Source organism: Phalangium opilio, unplaced genomic scaffold (assembly GCF_054372755.1).
Source record: "Phalangium opilio isolate 3A_F unplaced genomic scaffold, DU_Popi_V2 ptg000662l_1, whole genome shotgun sequence".
Lineage (NCBI taxonomy): Eukaryota > Metazoa > Arthropoda > Arachnida > Opiliones > Phalangiidae > Phalangium > Phalangium opilio.
In genome coordinates this window covers 535,933-558,277 of record NW_028324246.1, presented here as the reverse complement: position 1 = coordinate 558,277, position 22,345 = coordinate 535,933, and the positions used below count along the sequence as shown (strand labels likewise).

The window sequence follows — 22,345 nt, the reverse complement described above, 5'->3', positions numbered from 1 at the left end:
TTTGAAAATGTTTATCATCTTTCATAGCTGTTTGACTGAAATTATTTGTAAACTAATCTTTAAACGCGACTAGAGCGATAACAGTCTCTCATTTCGTAAAGAAATATTCCATTCATTTCGGAAATCTTGTCACGCTTTAAAACAGCAGCTTGTTAACAATTTCGTCTAGAAACCCTGCTTTAACACAAAGTTTTGCTTTCACATTTAGTTTACAAAGCTTCTACTACATTTATCTAAATCATTTTGATTCTGACTTTTACTGAAGTCGATTAAGTAGAAATGAGTCTCCACTCTGAAGACAGTGACGATGAAAGTAGCTTGTTGCCATCACAAGTTTTTGACAGGTAATTTACTTAATAAAATTAAACTTAATAACTCCACCAAACTAGACAATTTCGCCATCGAATAGAAAATTAATTTAAACTTGATAGTATTTTGAGGGAACTGTTTACCTACTCAGTCGTGCAAGCTAAATGCTGTCAGTGCGTGGAAAGCTAATTGTAATACTTTTTGCTGTTTTAACTGTTTAAAATTGTTTATAACGCTCTTTATAGTTTGTACATAAAAATTTATTTCTTAGTAGTTTTAAAATTCAGAAGTATTATACAAATTAGAAATATATTCTAAGTAGTTTTAAAATACAGTTGTTTTATACCGTTGGAACCATGTATCTCTATGGTTGGAACAGTAAAAGTCAGTTAAAATTTTACATGGAAATCCCCATTTATTCGTTATCACATTATTGTTTTTCCCCTATTGGGGAGTCGGATTTAGATGAGCTAACTCTTTCTTGGGCTTCTGTAATTGGCTGTAGTAGTGACAAGTTTTCTGGTGTATGAAACTGCTGAGGAAAGCACCACACATGCGATTGATGTGGCCCATATTGATGGTGAAATGGATCAAAGTCTCCTGGTTCGTTGATTGTAGGAGACTGTCCTACTCGAGAATAGTTACTAGGACCAGGATACCGGAGGGGTCTAGTTTGATTAGGGTTTCTCTGGGCAGAGCGCCTTTCGGGGACGTAATAAACCAGTTCTCTAGGCTGGTTCTGGAGTTGGTGACATTGTTGAACTTGCAACGGTGGACACGGAAATAAATATCTAGAGACATTTTGTCGTTGTTGACTTTCTAATGAATGTTTTGGCTGAATTTCTGTCGTTTGTTTGGGTGGAACTTGACTATTTTGAGATAGTTGCGGATTTTGAGGTCGATTATTTAGATCTTGTGGCACTTCTATGGGTACAAACTGGTAATCTATGGATGAATGGTATGGTACAACTTGTGTATTTGGAGGTACTATCACAGGTAAAAAAGAGCGATTTTCAGGTATCTGAGGATTTTGAGGTTGTTGTTCCCGTAGCAACAGAGAGTTTTGAGTTTGCCGTTCCCCTAGCAACTGAGGATTTTGAGGTTGCCGTTCCCCTAGCATCTGAGGATTTTGAGGTTGCCGTTCCCCTAGCATCTGAGGATTTTGAGGTTGCCGTTCACCTAGCAGCTGGGGATTTTTAAGTAGCAGTTGGAGTAGCAGCTGGGGATTTTTAAGTAGCAGTTGGAGTAGCAGCTGGGGATTTTGAAACAGCTGTTGGAGTAGCAGCTGGGGATTTTGAAGTAGCTGTTCGAGTAGCAGCTGGGGATTTTGAAGTAGCTGTTCGAGTAGCAGCTGGGGATTTTGAAGTAGCTGTTGGAGTAGCAGCTGTGGATTTTGAAGTAGCTGTTGGAGTAGCAACTGTGGATTTTGAAGTAGCTGTTGGAGTAGCAGCTGAGGATTTTGAGGTAGCTGTAGGAGTAGCAGCTGAGGATTTTGAGGTAGCTGTTGGCGTAGCAACTGTGGATTTTGAAGTAGCTGTTGTTGTAGCAACTGTTGCTCCTGAGGTAGCTGTTGGTATAGTAACTGAGGATTTTGAGGTAGCTGTTGGCGTAGCAACTGAGGATTTTGTTTTAGCTGTTGGCGTAGCAACTGAGGATTTTGGCGTAGCTGTTGGCGTAGCACCTGAGGATTTTGAGGTAGCTGTTGGCGTAGCAACTGAGGATTTTGAGGTAGCGATTGGCGTAGCAACTGTTGATTTTGAGGTAGCTGTTGGCGAGGCAACTGTTGATTCTGAGGTAGCTGTTGCCATAGCAACTGAGGATTTTGAGGTAGCTGTCCGTCTAGCAACTGGGGGTTTTGAAGTAGCTGTTGGTGTAGCAACTTGGGATTTTGAAGTAGGTGTTTTTGTGGAAACTGGGGATTTTGCAATAGGTGTTGTTGTAGCAACTGGGGATTTTGAAGTAGGTGTTGGTCTAGCAACTGGGGATTTTGAAGTAGGTGTTGGTCTAGCAACTGGGGATTTTGAAGTAGGTGTTGGTCTAGCAACTGGGGATTTTGAAGTAGGTGTTGGTCTAGCAACTGGGGATTTTGAAGTAGGTGTTGGTCTAGCAACTGAGGATTTTGAAGCAGGTGTTGGTGTAGCAACTGAGGATTTTGAAGTAGGTGTTGGTGTAGCAACTGGGGATTTTGAAGTAGCTGTTGGTGTAGCAACTGGGGATTTTGAGTTAGCGGTTCTTGTAGAGATTGGGAAGGTGGAAGGGGTGAACGCGGGACCGTTTGCGGCAATAAAATGTTACTTTGCACGGGAAGACACGGAAACATTGGATCAGGGAAATATGGATATTGGTTTCCATGTAAAAATTGAAGTCTCGGATCGATAACATAATTGGCAAATCGATTTGCGGGTAAAACCGGCTCCACTTGAATGGGAATAAAATTATTCTTTTGTCGTCGATGAAGAGGGCTAGTATGACCATGACTTGACGTTGATAACAGCAGTTGTTGGTGACCAGTTTCCAAATTCGGTGTACACACCGAGCCTGGTTGCGGGTGCGATATGGTGGTGTAAATAGGCTTTGCGCTAGCAGCATGCGTATGCGCACCAGTACGCGTTCCATGACCATGAACGATTTTAGCTTTGGAAACTGGTTGTCGAGCTTGAAAATCAACCGGTTGTGTAACTAAGATATCATGAGTTCCTTCTTCCAAATACTTGTCAGCTATCTTACTTGATACGCTGCTGGTATTTTCAGCTTCAGACACGTTACTGGTCTCTGATTTGTCATCATCAACTTTCTCACACTGATAAATGTCGCTACCAGTAGTGCTTTGAGAGTCCCATGAAGTATCGACCGGAAGAGTGGCTGAACTCTCCACTTTCTGATCCGATTTACTTTTGGATTCCCGAAGGTCTTTGAAATCTTCACTTATGTTCATATGATCCAAGGCGATTGCTCCTGGATTGAAATTCAAAGAGGGCTGTAAAGGTGCTGCCCTTTCATTTCGTGTGTCCAGGCTCCAAGCCGTCTCTCCATAAGAAACAGGGATAAAATAGCCGGTGAAATTCTGCTCTCCTAATCGTGAAGTATTACTCCCGCGATTGCGATTCGAATTCTCTAAATATTTCCAAAAGTTTGTTGACATTGTTAACCTCTCGAAACCCACGAATAAGACCTTTAATGATACTGATAGTTACTGCACGAAAAAAAATCCAAAACTAAATTAACGGCCGCTGAATCTGAAATACATTCAAACCGTACTTCAAAAACCAGTTTAAGGTACACAATGTTTTTTAAGAATTTAGATAAAATATTTAAAAATAAGTTATTGACAAAAAAATTCTTTTAGGCCAGTACAGCAAAATTTTTCATTTTTCCAACCACGTGTCGCTTGCCAGGGGTAAAATAGTTTTATCCACCTTCCGTGAAGCTAATTGTGACAGTCCTATCGGATGTTTTGACGACTGAAAAGTGCATTTACCAGCGGGGAGGGAAATGCTTGCGACATAATTGTTTCAGTTGCGAGTGTGACACATTCCTGTATACGAAACTTCCAGGCCACAAATTTTGAGGGAATAAGGGACCTTCGGGCTGACTACCCAGTCAATATATACAATTATACAGTCTTTCACCCCCTTATAATACCAACAATATTTTCCTGATAAATCACACGCTCTAAGAATTAGTTACTGTTGATAAAACATGGCTTAATTCTACACCACATTCCACATCCTTCGGTAATAGCAGAAGGGAATAATAAGAGATGGGTGACATGTGAGTCCAGGACGGTAAAACGTTAGTCCAACCAACCTCAATAATATCCTTAAAGTTCGCGGTACTACTGAAAATATAACCAACTTAAACCCAAAATAGTCATTACTGTAAACCGCGAAAACATTCCTCTGACGTTATCTGCTGCAGTGTGAATAGCTTGACGTCGTTTCACGACATTAACTTCGGAATAATAATTTAAAGGATCGTGATCACTCTCGTAACTAATAATTGTTTCTCAACGCACCCCCTCACGACATTACGTTTCATAACGTTCACAGAGGCTCATTGACCAATCAGGGAAGGGAGGGTGATTTGAGGTTGGTAAGAGTCTTGTTACAGCCGTAGAGCGTTATGGATATATTAATGGAATGTACCGTACAATCCGTTATTTGTACCTCAAGTGAGGTGTGTCAAGAAATGTGTTTTGAAGTAGTAGTGTTACTATCTCTTGAAATAGTGATTGGAAAATGTCACAAGACTGCTGAAAGCGTGGGACGACTCGGCAGATAGATTAAACGGAAATACTGAAGCCCATTCTCAATGCACTGTTAACGCTACGAAATTCACGCCTGCCCAGTAAAGCTCTAAAGATGAGCTTTATATATTCCCGTCCCTACATAATGCATTGTACATCCCTTTAAGAATCATCCTCTTATTATTCCGTTCTGGTAGTTGTTAGCATAGGGTGCTGTCGGTTAGCCTTGGCATAGGTCATTGTATCGTGAACCATTTAAAAAAGCCCATGGCTGTTATAGACACGCGATAAAGATAGATCTATTATTATTATTATTATTATTATTATTAAAATATTTAAATTATACTTTCATCTAGGGAATGGATTACAGTTCACAGTGATCATGAAATAGATGTTATCGAAATGGGTCTCTGGATGCTTTTCATTCCTCACGACGCCGACAAGAATAATCGTTACTTATCATTGGATAGAATTTGGACCTTACTTAAAGAGCAGGTCTTAGAGGGAACCTTCCAAGCAGTAAAAAGCAGTACCCGGTTAGGCACGGAATTTGCGGTGCAGGGAATGGCTGGCACAATGTTTGTTTACAATCCTAACTGTGGCGACTACGACGAAGTTCTACGATGTGCTGAAGATATTCGTCGTGTGCTGGGTAATTTGTGCCCCGATTCAATTCTCTACAAGACGATAAAGTCAAGTTACGCTAAAAAATACAGATTGTACGGCCATTCAAAAATAGCCGAGTTTAGATATACCGTTTGCGATGGTGTAGCAAAATTCTATGAGCTGAACTTGCGAAAACGATGGGACTTGATCGACGTCTCGACGGTCCCTTCATGATGAGGTTTGCGATGGCTTTGAAACGACAGTCATTTATGCTGCTGTATTTTATAAAAGAGAAAAGAATAGAGCTAAATCACTTGTAAAGAAATTAAAATTATAATAAATAATAAATAATAATTTTTAAATGAATAATTATTTGATATATACCTATACCTAATTACTTTCTCATTTTCTGACAGTTTATATATATTTTGGAAACTTTCGTCGAGGGGTCTTATAAGTTGGGAAACCAAAATAAACCTCTCCGAGTTGAGACGCAATTAAGAGGTTTTTCTTAAATAATTAAATAAATGTAATTGATGTTAATTATTTTAATCATCATTAATTTGCCTTAATTCCAGTTGAATCGTTTTAAGAAACTTTGTTCCTAAAATCATTTTAAACATAGCTATTGTTGACGTTTGAAATCAAGCGTATGCCTCTTTAACAATTTTTGATAAGAAAACCCGCAATTGCGTGAACCTTTGGTGGAGGCCCTGCCATTGGGAGGCTAGACGTTTCTCGTAACCCTAGCCGATCGCCGTGTACTTCTTAATCTTAACGATGGGAGTAGAAGCCAAAAATAGCTTTCTGCGAACACGTTTGCTCCGATTTGCCAACTGCGAACGCGATGACAGACACACACATACACACCACGAGACGTCCAGTGTAGTACCTCTCCGTTACGTCATCGTCACTCTGAGAGGTATATAGGCGGGAGTAAAGTTTAACTGTTGCTGGAACTGATTGAGTGTTGAAATTGGACATCGATCTAAAAGGCATATTTTATAAATAAAGACTGAAACATTATTTCAGTATTTTAAAATGTTTTAATGACAACAAAATATTTCTTTGAAACACAATAAAAGTCTCAAAAATATTAATTTGAGCGCCTCTTTTACAACACAAGTGTTCTTACTTGAACTTACGCAAGTCTCTATTTTCAATAGCCTCTTGAGGCTCTTAATCGTAATGACCATAAATAAGGTACGCGACAGTTCAGATTAAAAATAAAATATTATCAACCTAGTTTCGAAATTACGTATGAATAGTTTTAAAAACTAATTGTATAATTCCGTTCTCCCATATGCATATTACATTACGTACAAGCTGAAAATCTCCAAGTGATACTGTACTGAAAATTCTTTGATCAAACGTATTGATACATATCTGTCAGACAGTTAGGATTTTTCAAGCCCATAAGACATAATATCGAAAATGATTGAGTGCTATTGAATAGTACAAAATACAAAGTTCTTAATTTTCCTCTATATGCACAAATTAAAACACGGCTACATTCGGTATTTGAATTGTAGCGTAACAGTAGTTACACTATAAAATATTAACGCAATTTTATTTTGGTTTTAAAAAACACAATGGATCCAATTAAGAAAATAATGGCGTGTATTACAATGCTAATATAGCCCAGCCATACAGACTGGCTTTCGAGTCCCCAGCCTCTAGAAAGAACTGAGCGTAAACCTTCGCTGGATATTGTGACGGGAATTAATCGAGCTACCCAACGCATCCAAATTGACATTCCTTGAAGGGGCCATATTAAACCTAAGAATTTGTAGTTTGATCAATTTGAGTGTTCGTTAATTTCGTCTTGGTAGGCCAATTTCCGTTGCATTTAGACTTTTTTGAACATGGCTACTACTCCTTCACACTTACCACACAAAATCAAGTTGGAAAAGAAGGATCCTACACCAATAAACATCCCACTCGAGACGGTTTGTGCAATGGCCGATAAGAAAAATCCTGAAAATTTACGCAAATGTAAAAGGAAATAACGCCAAGTCTCTTCAAGAGATACCTAAGACCATCAAACACAGCAAAAATCTCAGTTCTTATAATGGCATCGCCAGCTCTCTTCCCCCTAGCGGGAGAGTCCTGAAACTTTTCGACTCATAGATCATGTTATTTCTATGGTTTGAGTCGAAAAAGTTTCAATATTGATCGCGGCGTGGCGCTAGAGAGGCGCTGCCCTAAAAGAACCACGCGCCGTATCTCCATTCCAGTCCATCCGTGTTTAATGGTCTTAGGAAATACCCAAATCTCCAAAGAAATTGATTAATTAAAATTAATTTCAATCAGATTTACCTTGAAGCATACCGCAAAGTCCTTGCAACAATAACATTACAATTAAGTGAACTATATTTCCTTTGACTTTCGTATCGAAGAGTGTAAATTGCATTCCCATCATTAAAACAGCCTGAACCATGACAACCCCGAAGTTGACGATTATTTGAGCCTTAAGTATTTGCTTCTTAGACACTCCGCAAACTTCGAGACGCTCCATTACGCCCGACAGTTTCTCCAAGCCTAAACCGAAGCCGGTTAAAACCATGGCCAGATAATGGATAACTAACAGTAGGATGGCCGGAGTAACGTATTCACTGAAAAGGATGTCCATACTGCCATATATTGGAGGGTCTTGGAACTATATTGTGAAATTAAATTTTATTGGCTTGCTTTTCTAATTCTTTAAGTGTAGAAGAATTTCATAAAATTATCCAGAAAGTGAACCATTCTAACTGTGTACGTTTTTTGGGGTAATAATATTCATTTAAAACAGCCTCTCTAGTGAAACTACTTGTGGAGGTGAGTGGATTTAAATCTACGGCCTGATATTCAGGTGCGTACGGCAGATAGGAGAAAATCTAGACTGACAACGTAAGGTCTAGAACGGTATACACTGAAGGATAATCTTATGAAACGCTTAATGCGTACCACCAGTGGTAAATCTGAAAGTAATGGCGAAGAATCCATTTCCGTATATGTTTTCATTTCAAACTTCCGGAACGCCTTATATAGTGAATCTTGGATATCCAGAGAAATAATCTGATCTGAAACGGTTTGAAATGTTAGAGGCGACGAATCTTTACTCTCGCTTTTTAGAAAACGTTCTTACTGGTGGTATCAGCGTGCAAATGAACAGTTCCGCACTTAATTGTGGTATTATCAGCCGTTATTCCAAGCACGTACTTGTTTCTCAAGCACAACGTGAAGTCTTCGGGTATCTGAACGGCTACTGCAGTATATCCCAATCTCACCGATTCCTTCGCCTCTTCCAATGTATCAAAATATACCTAAAGAGATTAAAATGTCAATTTACCGCTGAAGCAATTTTTTTGAAATGAAAAATTAGCTCATTTACGTGAAAGGCTCAGATCTCACCTGTCTAATCGGATACGAATTTAACGTGTTCAAGAACCATTCGCTAAAATGAGGCGGATCCTCTTCGTTTACAATTGCAATTGGCATATCGAAGACTCGCGCGCCGATACAAAGTCCAAATGCGGCGACGGTTAAGGCGGGCAAGATAAACTGGAAGAACAACATAACTGGGTTTCTCGAAAGCTGCTTCATGTTTTTCGTCATGAGTGACTTGACGTTTCTATGCAGAAATGTGTTTTTTGTCGAAAAGAAAACGTCAGTTTGTGATTTTAGCTTCATTTCCAGATTTACGCCTCCATTCTCGTCCATGTTCTTTTTCTGAGTGGTTTCAAAGCATATCGTATTAATACGCAGACATATTGACCAAGGTTTATCAACGTTTAATGACCTAGTCCCCAGTACGGAGCTTAATTCTAGGCTAGCACAATTAGGTGAGTATTGCAAGGGAGACTTTTTCGGTGAAGTGGCCACCGATCTCTTGAAGAACACGTTATTTATCTCGAATTTTTCGTTGGATTTGCGCCACTCTGGGCTAAATCCGAACACCATGCAAAATTCGACACTAACGTAATTTAAAGCTCTTCAATTTCCGGGCAGGAGTATATAAAGCTAAGTACTGTTTTTTTTTGCTTGCACAAAGACTTATTATTTAAATAATACACTGACCATTAACGGTTTGCGGAAGAAACTACTTTCCGTGAAGTTGTCATCATTCTTAACACACATCAAGTAAAAACACCTTTCCAAACTTTTTTCATTGAATTGCCTGAGAAGCTCAACTGGGCTGAGTTCCGCTAGTAGTTTACCTTCTCTCATTAAACCAACCTGTAAAAAATACACGCAAAGTACTTCAATGTAATTTTTTGAGCTCGCTCAGTAATATCAAAAGTATATAGACTTAAATCAAAAAGTAAACTTAATAATAATAATAATAATCTAAGCTTTGTCATTAACAATTCCGTGCTTTTGGCTGTAGACGACATATAAACTGAGATGCAATCTACCCTCCGAGCTTCTTGACGTCATAGGTTTTTAGAAAGTAGTACATGATGCTGACGATTCAAACGTTATTTTTTGGTACTAGAGCTGTCATCTGGTACTTTATGAGGCTATTTACGGCTTTTTCTCTGTGTCACGGTCGGGAAGGTAATCATACGCAGAGGGGGTGGACAGTTGGACACTATTCTGGGATAAAGGAGAACTTCTCCAATTACATGCCGCGAGCAGGTTTCAACGAAGTGTACTTTTAGTTTTTATATCTATATACTTTTGGTAATATTGGCTTACCGTAGAGGCGTCTTTCGCCTCGTCAATGTAGTGTGTCGTTACGAGAATGGTTGTACCCTGACTTGCCAGACTAATCATGTAATCCCATATGTTTTTCCTCATAATGGGATCTATTCCCACTGTTGGTTCGTCTAAAATTAAGAATGGTGGGTTGTGAATGAAGGCGGCTATCAGCGACACTCTTCTTTTTTGACCTCCACTAGAAATAAAAACTTCATTAACAATAAGCTTCTTTAAGAACGTTAAATATCCATACCTTAATGTGCCAACTAGTCTACACAACGGTGGTAGTTCAAATTTCACTTTGAAGTCGTTTATTATCTCTTTAAGAGTATGTTCAGGTATACCACTTATGCCACCGAAAAGCCATAACGTTTCTCCAATTGTTAAATCGCCAAATAAGCAGAGTTCCTTTACAGAAAAGTGAATTAATATACATCCCTTGTATAAGAGCAGGGATAGATTTAATTTTTGAAGTAGGAATGGAGAACAGGGTATTCTGGGCGCGAGTCAAAGTCCCGGACCCCCTTTCCCCAGGACTGGGGGGTATGAAAGAAGAGGCGGGTTATAGCGACAGTTTAAGTGAGCCAATAATGTAATTTAAAATTTTCGTTGCGTGTTGGAGGGGGGGGCTCTGTACTGGGCTACGAGTCGGACAGAAGTAAATACTAGCAGTCGTCCATTCCTGCTTCTAAAATTACATCTATACCTGATAAGGGTTATGCTTTAGGGTTAGCCCCGGTATATTTAACAATTTACCAAAAATGTTTAGCATAAATGTTTTACCTGTGGCATGTAGCCAACTCCTATACCGGGTATCGCAGTTTCTTTCGTTTGCCATATTGGAAGGACTACTTTACCCCTAAATGGCGTTAATGTTTTGGTAATGCATCTTAGAACCGTCGTTTTGCCGCAACCACTTGGACCCAGTAATGCATAGCTAGAAAAATATGTACAAAATATGTATTGAAAAACTATATAATTAAAATATTTGGTGACAAATAGCTAAACCACTTTGTACACGAAAACTATACACAACAAACAATTCCATATGAAATTTACACGAAGTAACATGACGATCACTTTCGACCAGATTTATCAATTAAAATCATAATTTTGTTAATTGGATGATATTTTTTAAACAAATTAAAATATTCATTCTGATAATTGGATTAATAAAAATTGATTCCAATCTGATCAAATATAATGGCGATACCAATTTTGAAGTCATTTAACTCGATTTTATCAAGTATTTGTTCGTAGAAATTCGACTCCACCTCGTGAAAGCTAATACGGGGCATCACTATCATATTTTCTTGGCCTAGAATTCATTGCCGTCATGCATTAGAGGTTAGCACTTTATCTATTAAGAATATCTGATAAACGTTAATGTATTTACTACATTTGTGTTTAATGGAACGAACTATTGTCCAAAGCTCAGTACAATAATACTGTGGCGCTATTAATGCTTTGTAGCAAAGGTACTAAACTTATCCTATCATTTGGAATTTTGACCATTAGTAGGAATTGATATAAACTACAGAATTAGAATTCTGAATTTTGAAACGGGAAGCACTGGGATGTAAGGCGAACCGCAATGCAAGAAAAAAGTCAATTAACACAATTAAAGACCTTATGGCCTAATTTCTCGTTGACGTGAACAGCGTGGTTACCGAAATCTACATGAAGGTTTAAAAAACATTTCAATCGGTGACGAAAATGACTCTGAATGCTCTTTTTCTTAAAGCTAGAGGATTAAGATGTAATTCTTTCACTAAGTAGTAAGAAATGCGAGAAATCCTACAGTCACACAAATTTTATAAAATCACGTAGGCTTCTCTAGAAATCTCTGACTAAATCGCGAAATCTCTAACTAAAATGCGGAATCTGTGACTTTAATGCAGAATTTCAGACTAAACCACGGTACCATAGAGGAAGTCTTGAAAATTTCGAAATCTTGAGCAAAGTCTCTGACTAAACCATGATACCATAGAGGAAGTCTTTAAAATTTCGAAATCTTGAACATCTCTGATCGCGGAATCTGACTAAACTACGATACCATATAGAGGAAGTCCCGAAAATTTCGAAATCTCGAGCAACATCTCTGATCGCGGAATCTCTGACTAAACCACGATACCATATAGAGGAAGTCCCGAAAATTTCGAAATCTCGAGCAACATCTCTGATCGCGGAATCTCTGACTAAACCACGATGCAATAGAGGAAGTCTTGAAAATTTCGAAATCTCGAGCAACATCTCTGATCGCGGAATCTCTGACTAAACCACGATACAGTAGAGGAAGTCCCGAAAATTTCGAAATCTCGAGCAAAATCTCTGATCGCGGAATCTCTGACTAAACCATGATACCATAGAGGAAGTCTTGAAAATTTCAAAATCTTGAGCAACATCTCTGATCAGGAAATCTTTGAAGAAAATACCAAACCACGAAAATCCGTACTCTTTCTTTTTAAAAAAAAAAGGAATGTTGAACCCCATAGAGCACTGTCTGTATATTTTTAAAATGCGAATATTTTCACGTCAACACAAATTTTCGGATAGTTATACGCATATTCAAATGAACTAATTATGCAAAATTTTGTTATTAATTTCTTATAATAACATTCAAATAGTTTGCCCATATTAAGCCCCCCAAATATCAAACCCTAGCGACGCTACTGAGTACAAAACCCGAAAGTAGAGATTTGTATGCCAATTAGTAAAATTATCTTTGCGTAGTTCCGTTCGATGTAGGCCTAGTACTTTTTTGTTGAACAAAAATGCATTTCTTCAGGCTCGTACACTTTTTTAAGTATCAAGGCTAATCTCATCGGTTAACTTGATCGAAGGCGGCTAATCTTTGTTTCGAAACGACATATTATCGTCAGTAGTGGATTAATAAATAACCTTCGTTCTGACGAAAGAACGAAGGTCGGTACCACGTCCATCATCTTTCATAAAATCAGAGGAAAGTTTGGCTAACTAGAATTAATTATATTAATCTCTCGTTTAGGAGGAAGGATAGACGTTATTCTCCCCATTATAAGAAAACGTGAGTCATCTTCTCGTGTGTAGCTTATAGAATTTTCTCTCCGTGCCATTTTTTACCTCTCCGAGTGACAATGACGTCACGGAGAGGTATTACACTGGACGTGTCTGTGTGTGTTTGCAGAAGCAATTTTTGGCTTCTACTCTCAGCGTTAGGATTGAGAAATACGCGACGATCGGCTAGGATTACGAGAACCGTCTAGCTTCCCAATGGCAGGGATTCCACCAAAGGTTCACGTAATTGAGGTTTTTTTCATCATTTATTGTGAATCAATCGCCTTATATATATACCCTAAATTTCCAAAAATTGTTAAAGAGGCTTGAACTCAACCGTTAACTATAGCTATGTTAAAAATGATTTTAGGAATAAAGTTTCTTAAAACGATTTAACTAGAATTAAGGTAAATTAATGACGATAAAAATAATTAATATCTATTATATTTATTTAATTATTTAAGAAAAACCCTTAATTGCGTCTCGACTCGGAGAGGTTTATTAGGTTTCCCAACTTGTTTTCCTTTTCTGACCAGCGTCATCGAGTATGTAATTTCACGGTCAGCTGTTTCATTTTATATATTTTTGAGGTTAGATCAACGGGGTCGTGGTAACAAACGTACATAGGGAAAACACAAAGCGTCTAACAGGCACCTCTTTCAGGGACATCAGATTTCAAGTGGTAAAAACTTATCAAATACACCTCCAACGCTCCCTTGCCTATTAACTCACTATCCCACTTTTTGGCTGCACATCGCAACCATAGATTATCGTTTGACCGCTTGGAGGAGGCGTAGCCCTGATTTAACAGAGACGATTACCTCATCAATGAACAATCTGATTTTCTTAAATGATTTCAAAACGACTAGTGCTCCAAAAAGCATGTCAGGCGCTAGCAAAGCAAGGCTAAAATAGCCAATAAACACTTTGAGCTTTTTAGCCATATCGTAGTATACGATAGGCTCTTAGTTTGACCCGAGCCGTAGTAGTAGTAGTAGTAGTAGTGGCCGGGGTTGTCGCTTCGTTATCGTCAGATTTTAGCTTAAAAGGAACTTTATATTACCACAACCCACCCATAGGGGTAACTGGGCTCGGTTAGAGATTTAATTTTAATTAAAATTTTTTTAGGTCAGACCCGGGATTCGAACCCGGGACGCTGGCACAGTAGACAAACATTCTAACCACTAAACCATAGAGACTTGATAGAAACTTCGAGTTTTTTATTATTTATTTTTATCTCTAAAATGTCGGGGTGATGTGGGGTGGGGTACCTCATAATCTGTGGGGTCGGATACTTTTGAATTTTTATCTGTGGGGTCGGATACTTATGAATTTGTATGTTTGGGGTTTTTATATTTATTTTCTTTTTATGTATGTGCTAATTAAATAGATAACGATTTTCCCCGTTTCCTACCGCGCTCATGTGTTTCGTTCTCGTTCGGTAGCTATCGTCATCTATGTTATGTTTGACTGGAAAGTTTTGGCGGTTAATTCAAATGTGGGTTTAGATAGAGCTAACATAGTGCTAAATGAGCGTTATGCGTTTGATCATTTAGCATTACTAAAGGTAATTCGAGGGGATAATCACTAAAATGCGTAATCAATATAACTAAACTTTCTCTTTCAAAGGTTTCTGGGCATAAGTCCTTCTTAGAAATTTATAAGATGCGATAAGTGTGCATCGGCAAATTCGGCATAAGTCTATGTTGTAAGCTCATCGAGGGGATTATCACTAAAAACTATCTGTTCTTCGATTCGCCGGAATATTAGAATTAAACCATAAGTAAATTTATACGGTTATAATTTAATCACTGTTTAGAGAGTAGGGAATCGAGGGGCTATTCACTCTGATTTTATGCACGGTAAATCATTTAAGCATTGAAAAGGATAGCGCTATTCACTCATTAGGGTAAGGTATAGAGGGGTTATCCACTCATTAGGGTAGGGTATAGAGGGGCTATTCACTCGTACGATATGGCTACTATTACGAGCCCTTGGGCCGTCTTGTTCTGTGTACTTTTGGTGATAGAAGGGAATTCTCATCGACTTGTTGAGTCTTTCAAAAAGAGTCCATATAATTCGGCAGTGGTGCCAGCTCAAAAAACAATCTAGTGGTAACCGAGGAAATAACATTTTGTGACTGGTGCAACTGAACATAGTATCAGCTTGGCGTTTGACACTTTAACCCTTACACCTGAACACCTGATTAAATATCTTACTTAAGCAGTTTAACCGAAGACTCGGTTAGGACTTTTCTACATTCACATGCTTAATACAGACGTAGCGTACGTTTCACTCCAAGAGCTACTTTCGAAATATCTTTCACAACTTTCATTCCTAACGCCTCTCTGGTGATATTTAACAACTTCGTGTCACCTTTTGAGCGGCAAGGTTTTATACGACAAAATTAGATCATAATGGTGCCCGCTATGGAGGTTTTTTCCTGGCTAAAACAAAATCTGCCTAAATGGTGGGGGACCAATATTGAGTTGCATGATAATATTGAGAACGAAAGTCATATATATATTTGTCAATGTACACCTTAATGATATATTCACTTACATTTCGCCTTTCAAGATATTTAGATTAACTCCATTCAGCGCAAAACGTTGCTTCGAAACACTCTCATAGGTATAGTACAGATTAGAAACGTGAACTGCGATATTAGAGTTACCCAATCCTTCCTACAAAAAATTTAAATAAAATGAGTTTCTTAATTTATTGTAATATTTCCGCCAATTATATCAAAGACAATAGAAAACAACAAAAACCGGACAGTGGGATGTACGAAAGCATAAGTTTATAAGATGTGTTCCATAAGTATATCACTAATTGCTGAGAGCTTGTCATGAAGTGACGTAGGTCATAGATTGTCGTAAAGCGACGCCTGGTGAGGCGCTGTCAATAGGAAGATGGAAGTCCTGCAACCGAGTGTAGTCAATTCTCGCTTGTCGTTCTTGAACAAGCACTCAGTAAGTCTCTAGCATTATGAAGTATAGATAGTGTCATACTTATGGAATATAACTTATAAACTTATGATGAAAGCTTTTGGAAGTGGCCGAATACTAGCTTTGAGTGTTTTTGTCTTTGTCCTTTCACCTACGAAACTAGTTAGGATTTTGAGACATAGAATGTATTTGGTTCTTGGTGATTATCAGAGATTTTGGTGAATGTGATTCGGTTTGCCAGCATAATCACGTTAGTATTCATACGCGATTATTGCCCTTAGTAAAGATGTGAAATTACCCTAATTTTTAAAACTGGTATTATACCGATTAAAATTTTGGAATAACAATTACCGTAGTTCATGGTATTTTATATTTTCACAGGCTTATTACCACGGTAATTTACATAATTTACCGGTAAATTACCATTTTAAAGTTACGGTAAGATATAAATCGGTAATTTAGGCGGTATTTGGTAAGTTACCAGTAATTTACGGACGGTAAATTAGCAACTCACATCTCTAACCCCTAGTAAGTTGGCGAAGAAACGTCAATCAGATGTCCCTCATACACGCTCTCCATTTTGCCTCATTTTCTGTTTTTCTTTTTTTTCTTTGAATATTTTAAGATAAATTCAATAACTTGTTGTTACATCAAATTAGATCGGGTCAGATATTATCAATAATATTATTTGTGGGATACAAAACTTGACCTTAATAAACATGCACGTCTATTTGAAGAAACTCATCGTAAAGGCTAGAGCCGTGAAACTACCGTATTTTTAGAAAACGGTAATTTACTAAGTTATTTGAAAAATTGAAGTACCGTTATTTCGGTAAGCTTTATAGTTTAACGATAGTAGGTTCTGAGCTACTTAGAGATGTGAGTCAGTAATTTACCATCTGTAAATTACCGGTAATTTACCAAATACCGCGAAAATTACCGATTTATATCTTACCATAAATTTAAAATGGTAATTTACCGGCAAATTACCGATTTATATCTTACCGTAAATTTAAAATGGTAATTTACCGGTAAATTACCGTGTTAATAAGCCAGTGAAAATCATAAATTACGCTAATTTTTGTTATTCCAAAATTTTAATCGGTAACTTACCGGTAATATTTCGGTAATTTACCCGGTAAATTACCGTTTTTGAAAATTACGGTAAGTTCACATCTCTAGAGCTACGATAACACTACCATGCTAAAATTATGGTACGCTATAAAGTGGTAACTTACAGCAGTGTTTTGTAAATTAGCAGACGGTAATTTAAATTACAGTATAATTTCTTGTAAATTTACAGACGGTAATTTAAACTACATTATAATTTCTTCTTAATTAGGCATAAAACTATTAGTAAAATGACAGGTTTGTATTTTGAATGGTAAAAACTCAACTGGTAGATTTTACCTAAGAAAACACATTTCCAGCTCTTAGAATAGTCTTATTTTAGCGCATAACTTTTTACATAAGAATAACAATAATTAAAAAAACAAATAAGTGAAACTATTACTAACCTTTTGATCCAATAATTTAACAATACACGATTTAGAATTCCCGTTTTTTGTAGTTGATCCATTGTCCAATAAACTATCGCGCCGGTTACGCATGATATCTCGAATATACAACCTCTGGGCTAAGACCTATAAACAAAATGTAAATTTTGCAATGAAAGTAGTTAGGACGTGCTGACTATCCGAGTATACTCATTCTACGCTTAGATATTCTTTTCTTTTCATCAAACGAGGAAAAACTGTACGTTATTAAACCTTATTTTTTATTAATATTATTACAGGCTTTGAACTTGATGCAAAATCGTTAACGTTAATGAAAAGGAAACGATTTTATATTTGAACCCTTTTTTTCCTTGTTGAAAAACTTAATGATAAATAACTTATTAAATATGGTAATTTATAACTTGATGTATTATAAATTATAATTTACAATTCTTTATTGGTATTAAAAATTGTTGGCTAACGCCGTACCAAGGCTGGCTCTTAATAATACCATCTAAACGAACAAATTAACTTTATCAATAATTACTTGAAAGAAAAAGATAACAACATTGCATGTATTTTATACACTGTAGGCGCTTTATCTTAATCGTACCCAAAAAAACAGTGTAGTTTTTTCCTACATCAATTTAGCCTTAGCTTAGATTAAGGGATGTCAAGGCTTTGTTGCGTTTTCGTTGAATCTATCCGCCAAGTCGTTGCACACATAATTTTAAGCAGACAGTCATGTGACATTTCCCAATCACTACTACAGGAAAGAGTAACACTGCTACTTCAATATATATACATAACGCATTGAACATCCATTTAAATAAGAAACATCATGTTAGTGTGACACCGCCTTTGATTGTACAGTTCAGCCTTTTGAAATGCTTCCATCGAAAGAGAGAGCGAAGAAGTGCTATTATTAGGGATTTTTATCGAAATAACTAAAGGAAAATTCGTAGACGCAATTCCACCTCGCACTTTGCAAGTACAACTAGACCTTTTACAAAAGTAGGCGTAGAATAGAGTCTGATGTTTAACCACCTTGTTTTTTTAAGACGGTTCATGGATCCAAAGACGTTCAAACAATACAGACTTTGTTGAACTGGTAATGTAATGTAGAAGCCCTTGCTAACGTTTTGAATCCATTTTACCGCATGTTCCTTGTTACCCTTTTGAAAAGAGCAATACTGTAGAGTGTAAGAACAGATAAAATAAGCTAAGGACTTCCGCAAGGAGAATGTGTAAGAGGGGAGCTTCAGAGCCAGACAAAAAGTTCCCCGGCTACCATGATTACCGCTACTCCTTCATGGAAAGAGAACGTACGTTCTTGCGCACGCGTTCAAACTCGCAGAGTCAGTCTCCAGCGCCTCTGTTGGAGACACTTGAGCTAGAAATTCTCTCGTCGGATTGGTCAGATTTTGAATATCCATCTTTTCCCACAACGGTCACGTGCCGCGCACCTTTAGCAACGGTTTGAGCGCCATTCCATGCCTCGTTCCCCCCTCTAGAACGAGTCTCCCCTCTTATACATCCTCCTTGCTTCCCCCAAATAAATGTCCCCCTGCAGTAGGGTTCCCGAAAATTTTCCTCCATGTTCTTTATTTTTAAAGGACCAACTGTTTATTTTAAAATGTGGCGTTGGAAACTTAGAATCATAAACTTATGAAACCACTGATAAAAAAATCAAATGAAAAATACGGGTAAAAATATGGAGTGTTGTTTTTATTATTGTCGAAGGCCAAACGGCGTGATAATGAATGTAATTATACTAGATAACACATTTGGGGCATCAAAATTCCTTCTACTATTGACCTTGTACCAAGTCGACGGATTGCACCTTCCTCTGATAATAAAATTAGCGCAACCTTTGCTAATCTCATCTAGCAAATGTCAATGACTTATAACAATATTCAAATTTGCGTATCTTTAAGGGCAAAATTTGTTTCTTGATCCTAATGTTTTTTCATGTGATTTTTTTCTTCCAATAAATGCAGCGACTAAAGTTTAATCCTAAGAAAAATCCTTAGCAACATCGTCATAAAGATACAAGAATTTCAAGATCTTGATTAAAATCTACACGAGTGCTAATGTGGGAGAGGTCGATTGAATGACCCATTGATAATGAGAATTGGCAATATAAACAAGGATTGGGTTAACACAAAACAGTGTAAATTCTACGCACTTGGTCACAGACGTTGTGAGTGACTGTTTTGTCACCATTCACTAAATACACAGAAAACATTTAACCCTTTGGGTCAGAAAATGTTTTCTCGATTTACGGCTTGAACAGTATAGGCCTATGCGACACCACTTCTTGTCTAATGAAGCTGCCAGTGTAGTAACTAAAGTTACTGTCTCAACTTAGTGCGTCTGAAAAAGCAGACACGAACGCTATGATTGTACTAAATTTATATATAAAATTTAAGTTTTATGAAAAAAACTCTTTCTTTCCCAATAGAAGCTGTTAGACCACAGACACTCACAGAAATAATTCAAAGCAGCCTCTAATCTATATTAATTTGGCAGAAAAACCTCCAACACAACTCTTTTCACTTTCTTTTAACCGGTTATATATACAATAATGTGAAAAAAAAAATTGTATCCTTGAATTTTTCAAATATTTCCAGAGGGCGGTTGTTTCTCTAATGATTTTGTTTGTCAAATTTGGCTTAACAAGTACAAACAAGACTTGAGGAAATTAGCCTCTAGTGCCGCACATATAAAAGTGAACATACTATAATGAGGTAGGGCGCTTGATTTGTTTGTTCTCAAAATTTGACTTAAAGGGAGGGTGAAAAGGTAAATTAAGTGATTTTTTCTTTTTCGTTTTTTCTACTAATTATAAGACCAATCTGCATAGTAAAACATCCAGGAAATACCTCCGAATGATTTTAAAATCAAATTGGTTTTCTGATTTTATAGATAATTTTAAATTAGCACCTTCGACCAATCGCGTAACGCAACAAAATTCTCGAATGTGAATTTAGCGCGAGATTTTATAAAAATCGTGGCACGAGAATTTTGTTAACGAGTAGACAAGGCCAGGGCGTTACGCGATTGGTTGGAGGAGCTAATTTAAAAGTATCCGTGGAATCTCAATCTAATTTCAATTTTTAAATTCTGAGCTATTTCCTGTAATTTTCACTACGCAAATTGGTCTTATAGAAGGAAAATAGATAAAAATCACTTGACTTTGGTTTTCACCCTTCCTTTAACGAGTATAATTAAAACTTAAAGAAATTCCTGGCTGAAGGAAAGCCTTGATTTTTGGCTTTCGAGCCGAGTTTGAGCCCTGAGAAATTTTGGATTCGATTATCGAGCCGAATCTAAAATGTTAAGTCTAATACTCGAACCTTTTTTTATTAGTCAAATATTTTTCGAGTAATTACAGTCCTAAATTTCTTTCAAGTAATTACCGAGTCCTAAAATTTTATTCGTGTAATTACCGAGCCCTAAAATTTTTATCCAAGTAATTACCGAGTCCTAAAATTTTTATCCAAGTAATTACCGAGTCCTAAAATTTTTATCCAAGTAATTACCGAACCCTAAAATTTTAATTCAAGTAATTACCGAACCCTAAAATTTTAATTCAAGTAATTACCGAACCCTAAAATTTTAATTCAAGTAATTACCGAACCCTAAAATTTTAATTCAAGTAATTACCGAACCCTAAAATTTTAATTCAAGTAATTACCGAACCCTAAAATTTTAATTCAAGTAATTACCGAACCCTAAAATACTTACACAGCCTTAAAATATTAGTTTGAGGCATAATTAACGTGCTTTAAAATTTCTATTCGAACAATTACTAAGCCTTAAAATTCCCTTAAATTTTATCCAAACTCTTTAGTTTCGAATTTAAAATTTTTACCTAGTGAACCATTTAAAAAAAGCTAGAAGTATTTTCGTAACATCTTCGGATTATTCTTACGTTTGGCTCATTTCCAATTTGCTTTGAACTACACTAACCCTAAATAAAATTTGCGAAATTAGACTAACGACAAAGCGCGAAGATCTCGATTAGAATAGAAAAAGTAAAACTTAAAAATTACTCGGGAAACAGCAACTATTAAATTGGGAAAAATTTATGTTACTTAGCGAATAAGACATAAGAAACTAGCCAGGCTTTAAATATTTTCCAGTTTTTCTCAACAAAATGCTATTAATTGATTATTTTATTGACTAGCTAGCATCAGCATCCTCTGCGCTTGTTAAATTTCCCTAAAAAGTACTAACCATAAGTTTATAAGATATGTTCCATGTACTTCGCAATGCTAGAGACTTATTGAGAGCTAGTTCGAGAACGACAATCAATAATTGACTACACTCGGTTAGTTTTGCAGTCCATCTTCCTACTTCAGTCTGTACTAAGCCTTTTACAGCGCCTCACTGCAGGCGTCACTTTACTAGAATCTATGACCTACGTCACTTCATGACAAGCTCTCAGTAACCAGTGAGAAACTTATGGAACACACCTTATTCCCTAATGAGTACTCGAAAAACCTTTAACTCTGGCTTGAGTCATATTCGAGCCTAGGCTTAGCGTTTTTTAAGGCTCAATACCGCATTTGAGCCTTGAAAAAATCGGATCCAATACTCGACAGAGTACTCCAGACAAAACGAGTGCTACCATAAGCCTGGTAATATTGGACGCACTAGCAGAATAACAATTAAATAAAACTAAAACAAAAAACTAATTGGTCTTACGAGCAACGCCGTATATTTTTCTACTATTTGAGAAGGATAAAATTAAAAACACTTACTTGTGGAACATAATAATCCAAGAGTTTTCGCGAAACTAAGATAGCTCTTCGTATTTGCACTAGTTAACTGCTTTAATAGAGCAGGTCAGACAGTGTAGATGATGAATAAACTTCTCTTAATATACAGATAAAATTGTTAGGGTTCTAATTTTCGCTTTGATAAGAAATTATCGTCAATAAACATCTACCACTTCGAATTAAATCTGCGGTCTGGGTATATGGGCATATAGAAATAATGCACATGCATAT

At 36.9% G+C, this 22,345-nt stretch overlaps 3 protein-coding genes across 3 annotated transcripts; 2 read left to right on the top strand and 1 right to left on the bottom strand.

Annotated features, from left to right (window-relative positions):
- Window positions 1–132: 132 nt before the first annotated feature.
- Window positions 133–5,530, top strand: LOC149588174 (uncharacterized). Its single transcript, XM_089862803.1, has 2 exons — window positions 133–344; window positions 4,912–5,530. Exons 1-2 carry the CDS (start codon window positions 280–282, stop codon window positions 5,393–5,395), a joined length of 549 nt encoding a protein of 182 aa, XP_089718929.1. The 5' UTR covers window positions 133–279; the 3' UTR covers window positions 5,396–5,530.
- On the top strand, window positions 1,132–3,689 carry LOC149588175 (uncharacterized). Its single transcript, XM_089863060.1, has 3 exons — window positions 1,132–1,267; window positions 1,547–3,585; window positions 3,656–3,689. Exons 1-2 carry the CDS (start codon window positions 1,132–1,134, stop codon window positions 2,686–2,688), a joined length of 1,278 nt encoding a protein of 425 aa, XP_089719186.1. The 3' UTR covers window positions 2,689–3,585; window positions 3,656–3,689.
- A 589-nt stretch (window positions 5,531–6,119) lies between the features above and the next one.
- Window positions 6,120–21,654, bottom strand: LOC149588173 (ABC transporter G family member 20-like). The gene is made up of 13 exons (XM_089862802.1): window positions 21,570–21,654; window positions 17,349–17,474; window positions 15,446–15,567; window positions 10,631–10,784; window positions 10,101–10,255; window positions 9,845–10,043; window positions 9,224–9,382; window positions 8,558–8,875; window positions 8,292–8,469; window positions 8,111–8,226; window positions 7,481–7,820; window positions 7,052–7,138; window positions 6,120–6,940 (listed from the first exon to the last, which is right to left on the bottom strand). The coding sequence occupies exons 1-13, from the start codon at window positions 21,570–21,572 to the stop codon at window positions 6,720–6,722; spliced, it is 2,178 nt and encodes a 725-aa protein (XP_089718928.1). The 5' UTR covers window positions 21,573–21,654; the 3' UTR covers window positions 6,120–6,719.
- Window positions 21,655–22,345: the final 691 nt, after the last annotated feature.

Excerpts from the sequence above, each read along its gene's own strand:
- LOC149588175 (XM_089863060.1), top strand. The coding sequence starts at position 1,132 with ATGAATGTTTTGGCTGAATTTCTGTCGTTTGTTTGGGTGGAACTTGAC. Across the intron at positions 1,268-1,546 it reads TGGTAATCTATGGATGAATG|CAGTTGGAGTAGCAGCTGGG; the intron begins GTATGGTACAAC and ends ATTTTTAAGTAG.
- LOC149588174 (XM_089862803.1), top strand. The coding sequence starts at position 280 with ATGAGTCTCCACTCTGAAGACAGTGACGATGAAAGTAGCTTGTTGCCA. Across the intron at positions 345-4,911 it reads CCATCACAAGTTTTTGACAG|GGAATGGATTACAGTTCACA; the intron begins GTAATTTACTTA and ends ACTTTCATCTAG.
- LOC149588173 (XM_089862802.1), bottom strand. Across the intron at positions 10,044-10,100 it reads AGACTAGTTGGCACATTAAG|TGGAGGTCAAAAAAGAAGAG; the intron begins GTATGGATATTT and ends TTTTATTTCTAG. Across the intron at positions 6,941-7,051 it reads TTCCAACTTGATTTTGTGTG|GTTTAATATGGCCCCTTCAA; the intron begins GTAAGTGTGAAG and ends ACAAATTCTTAG.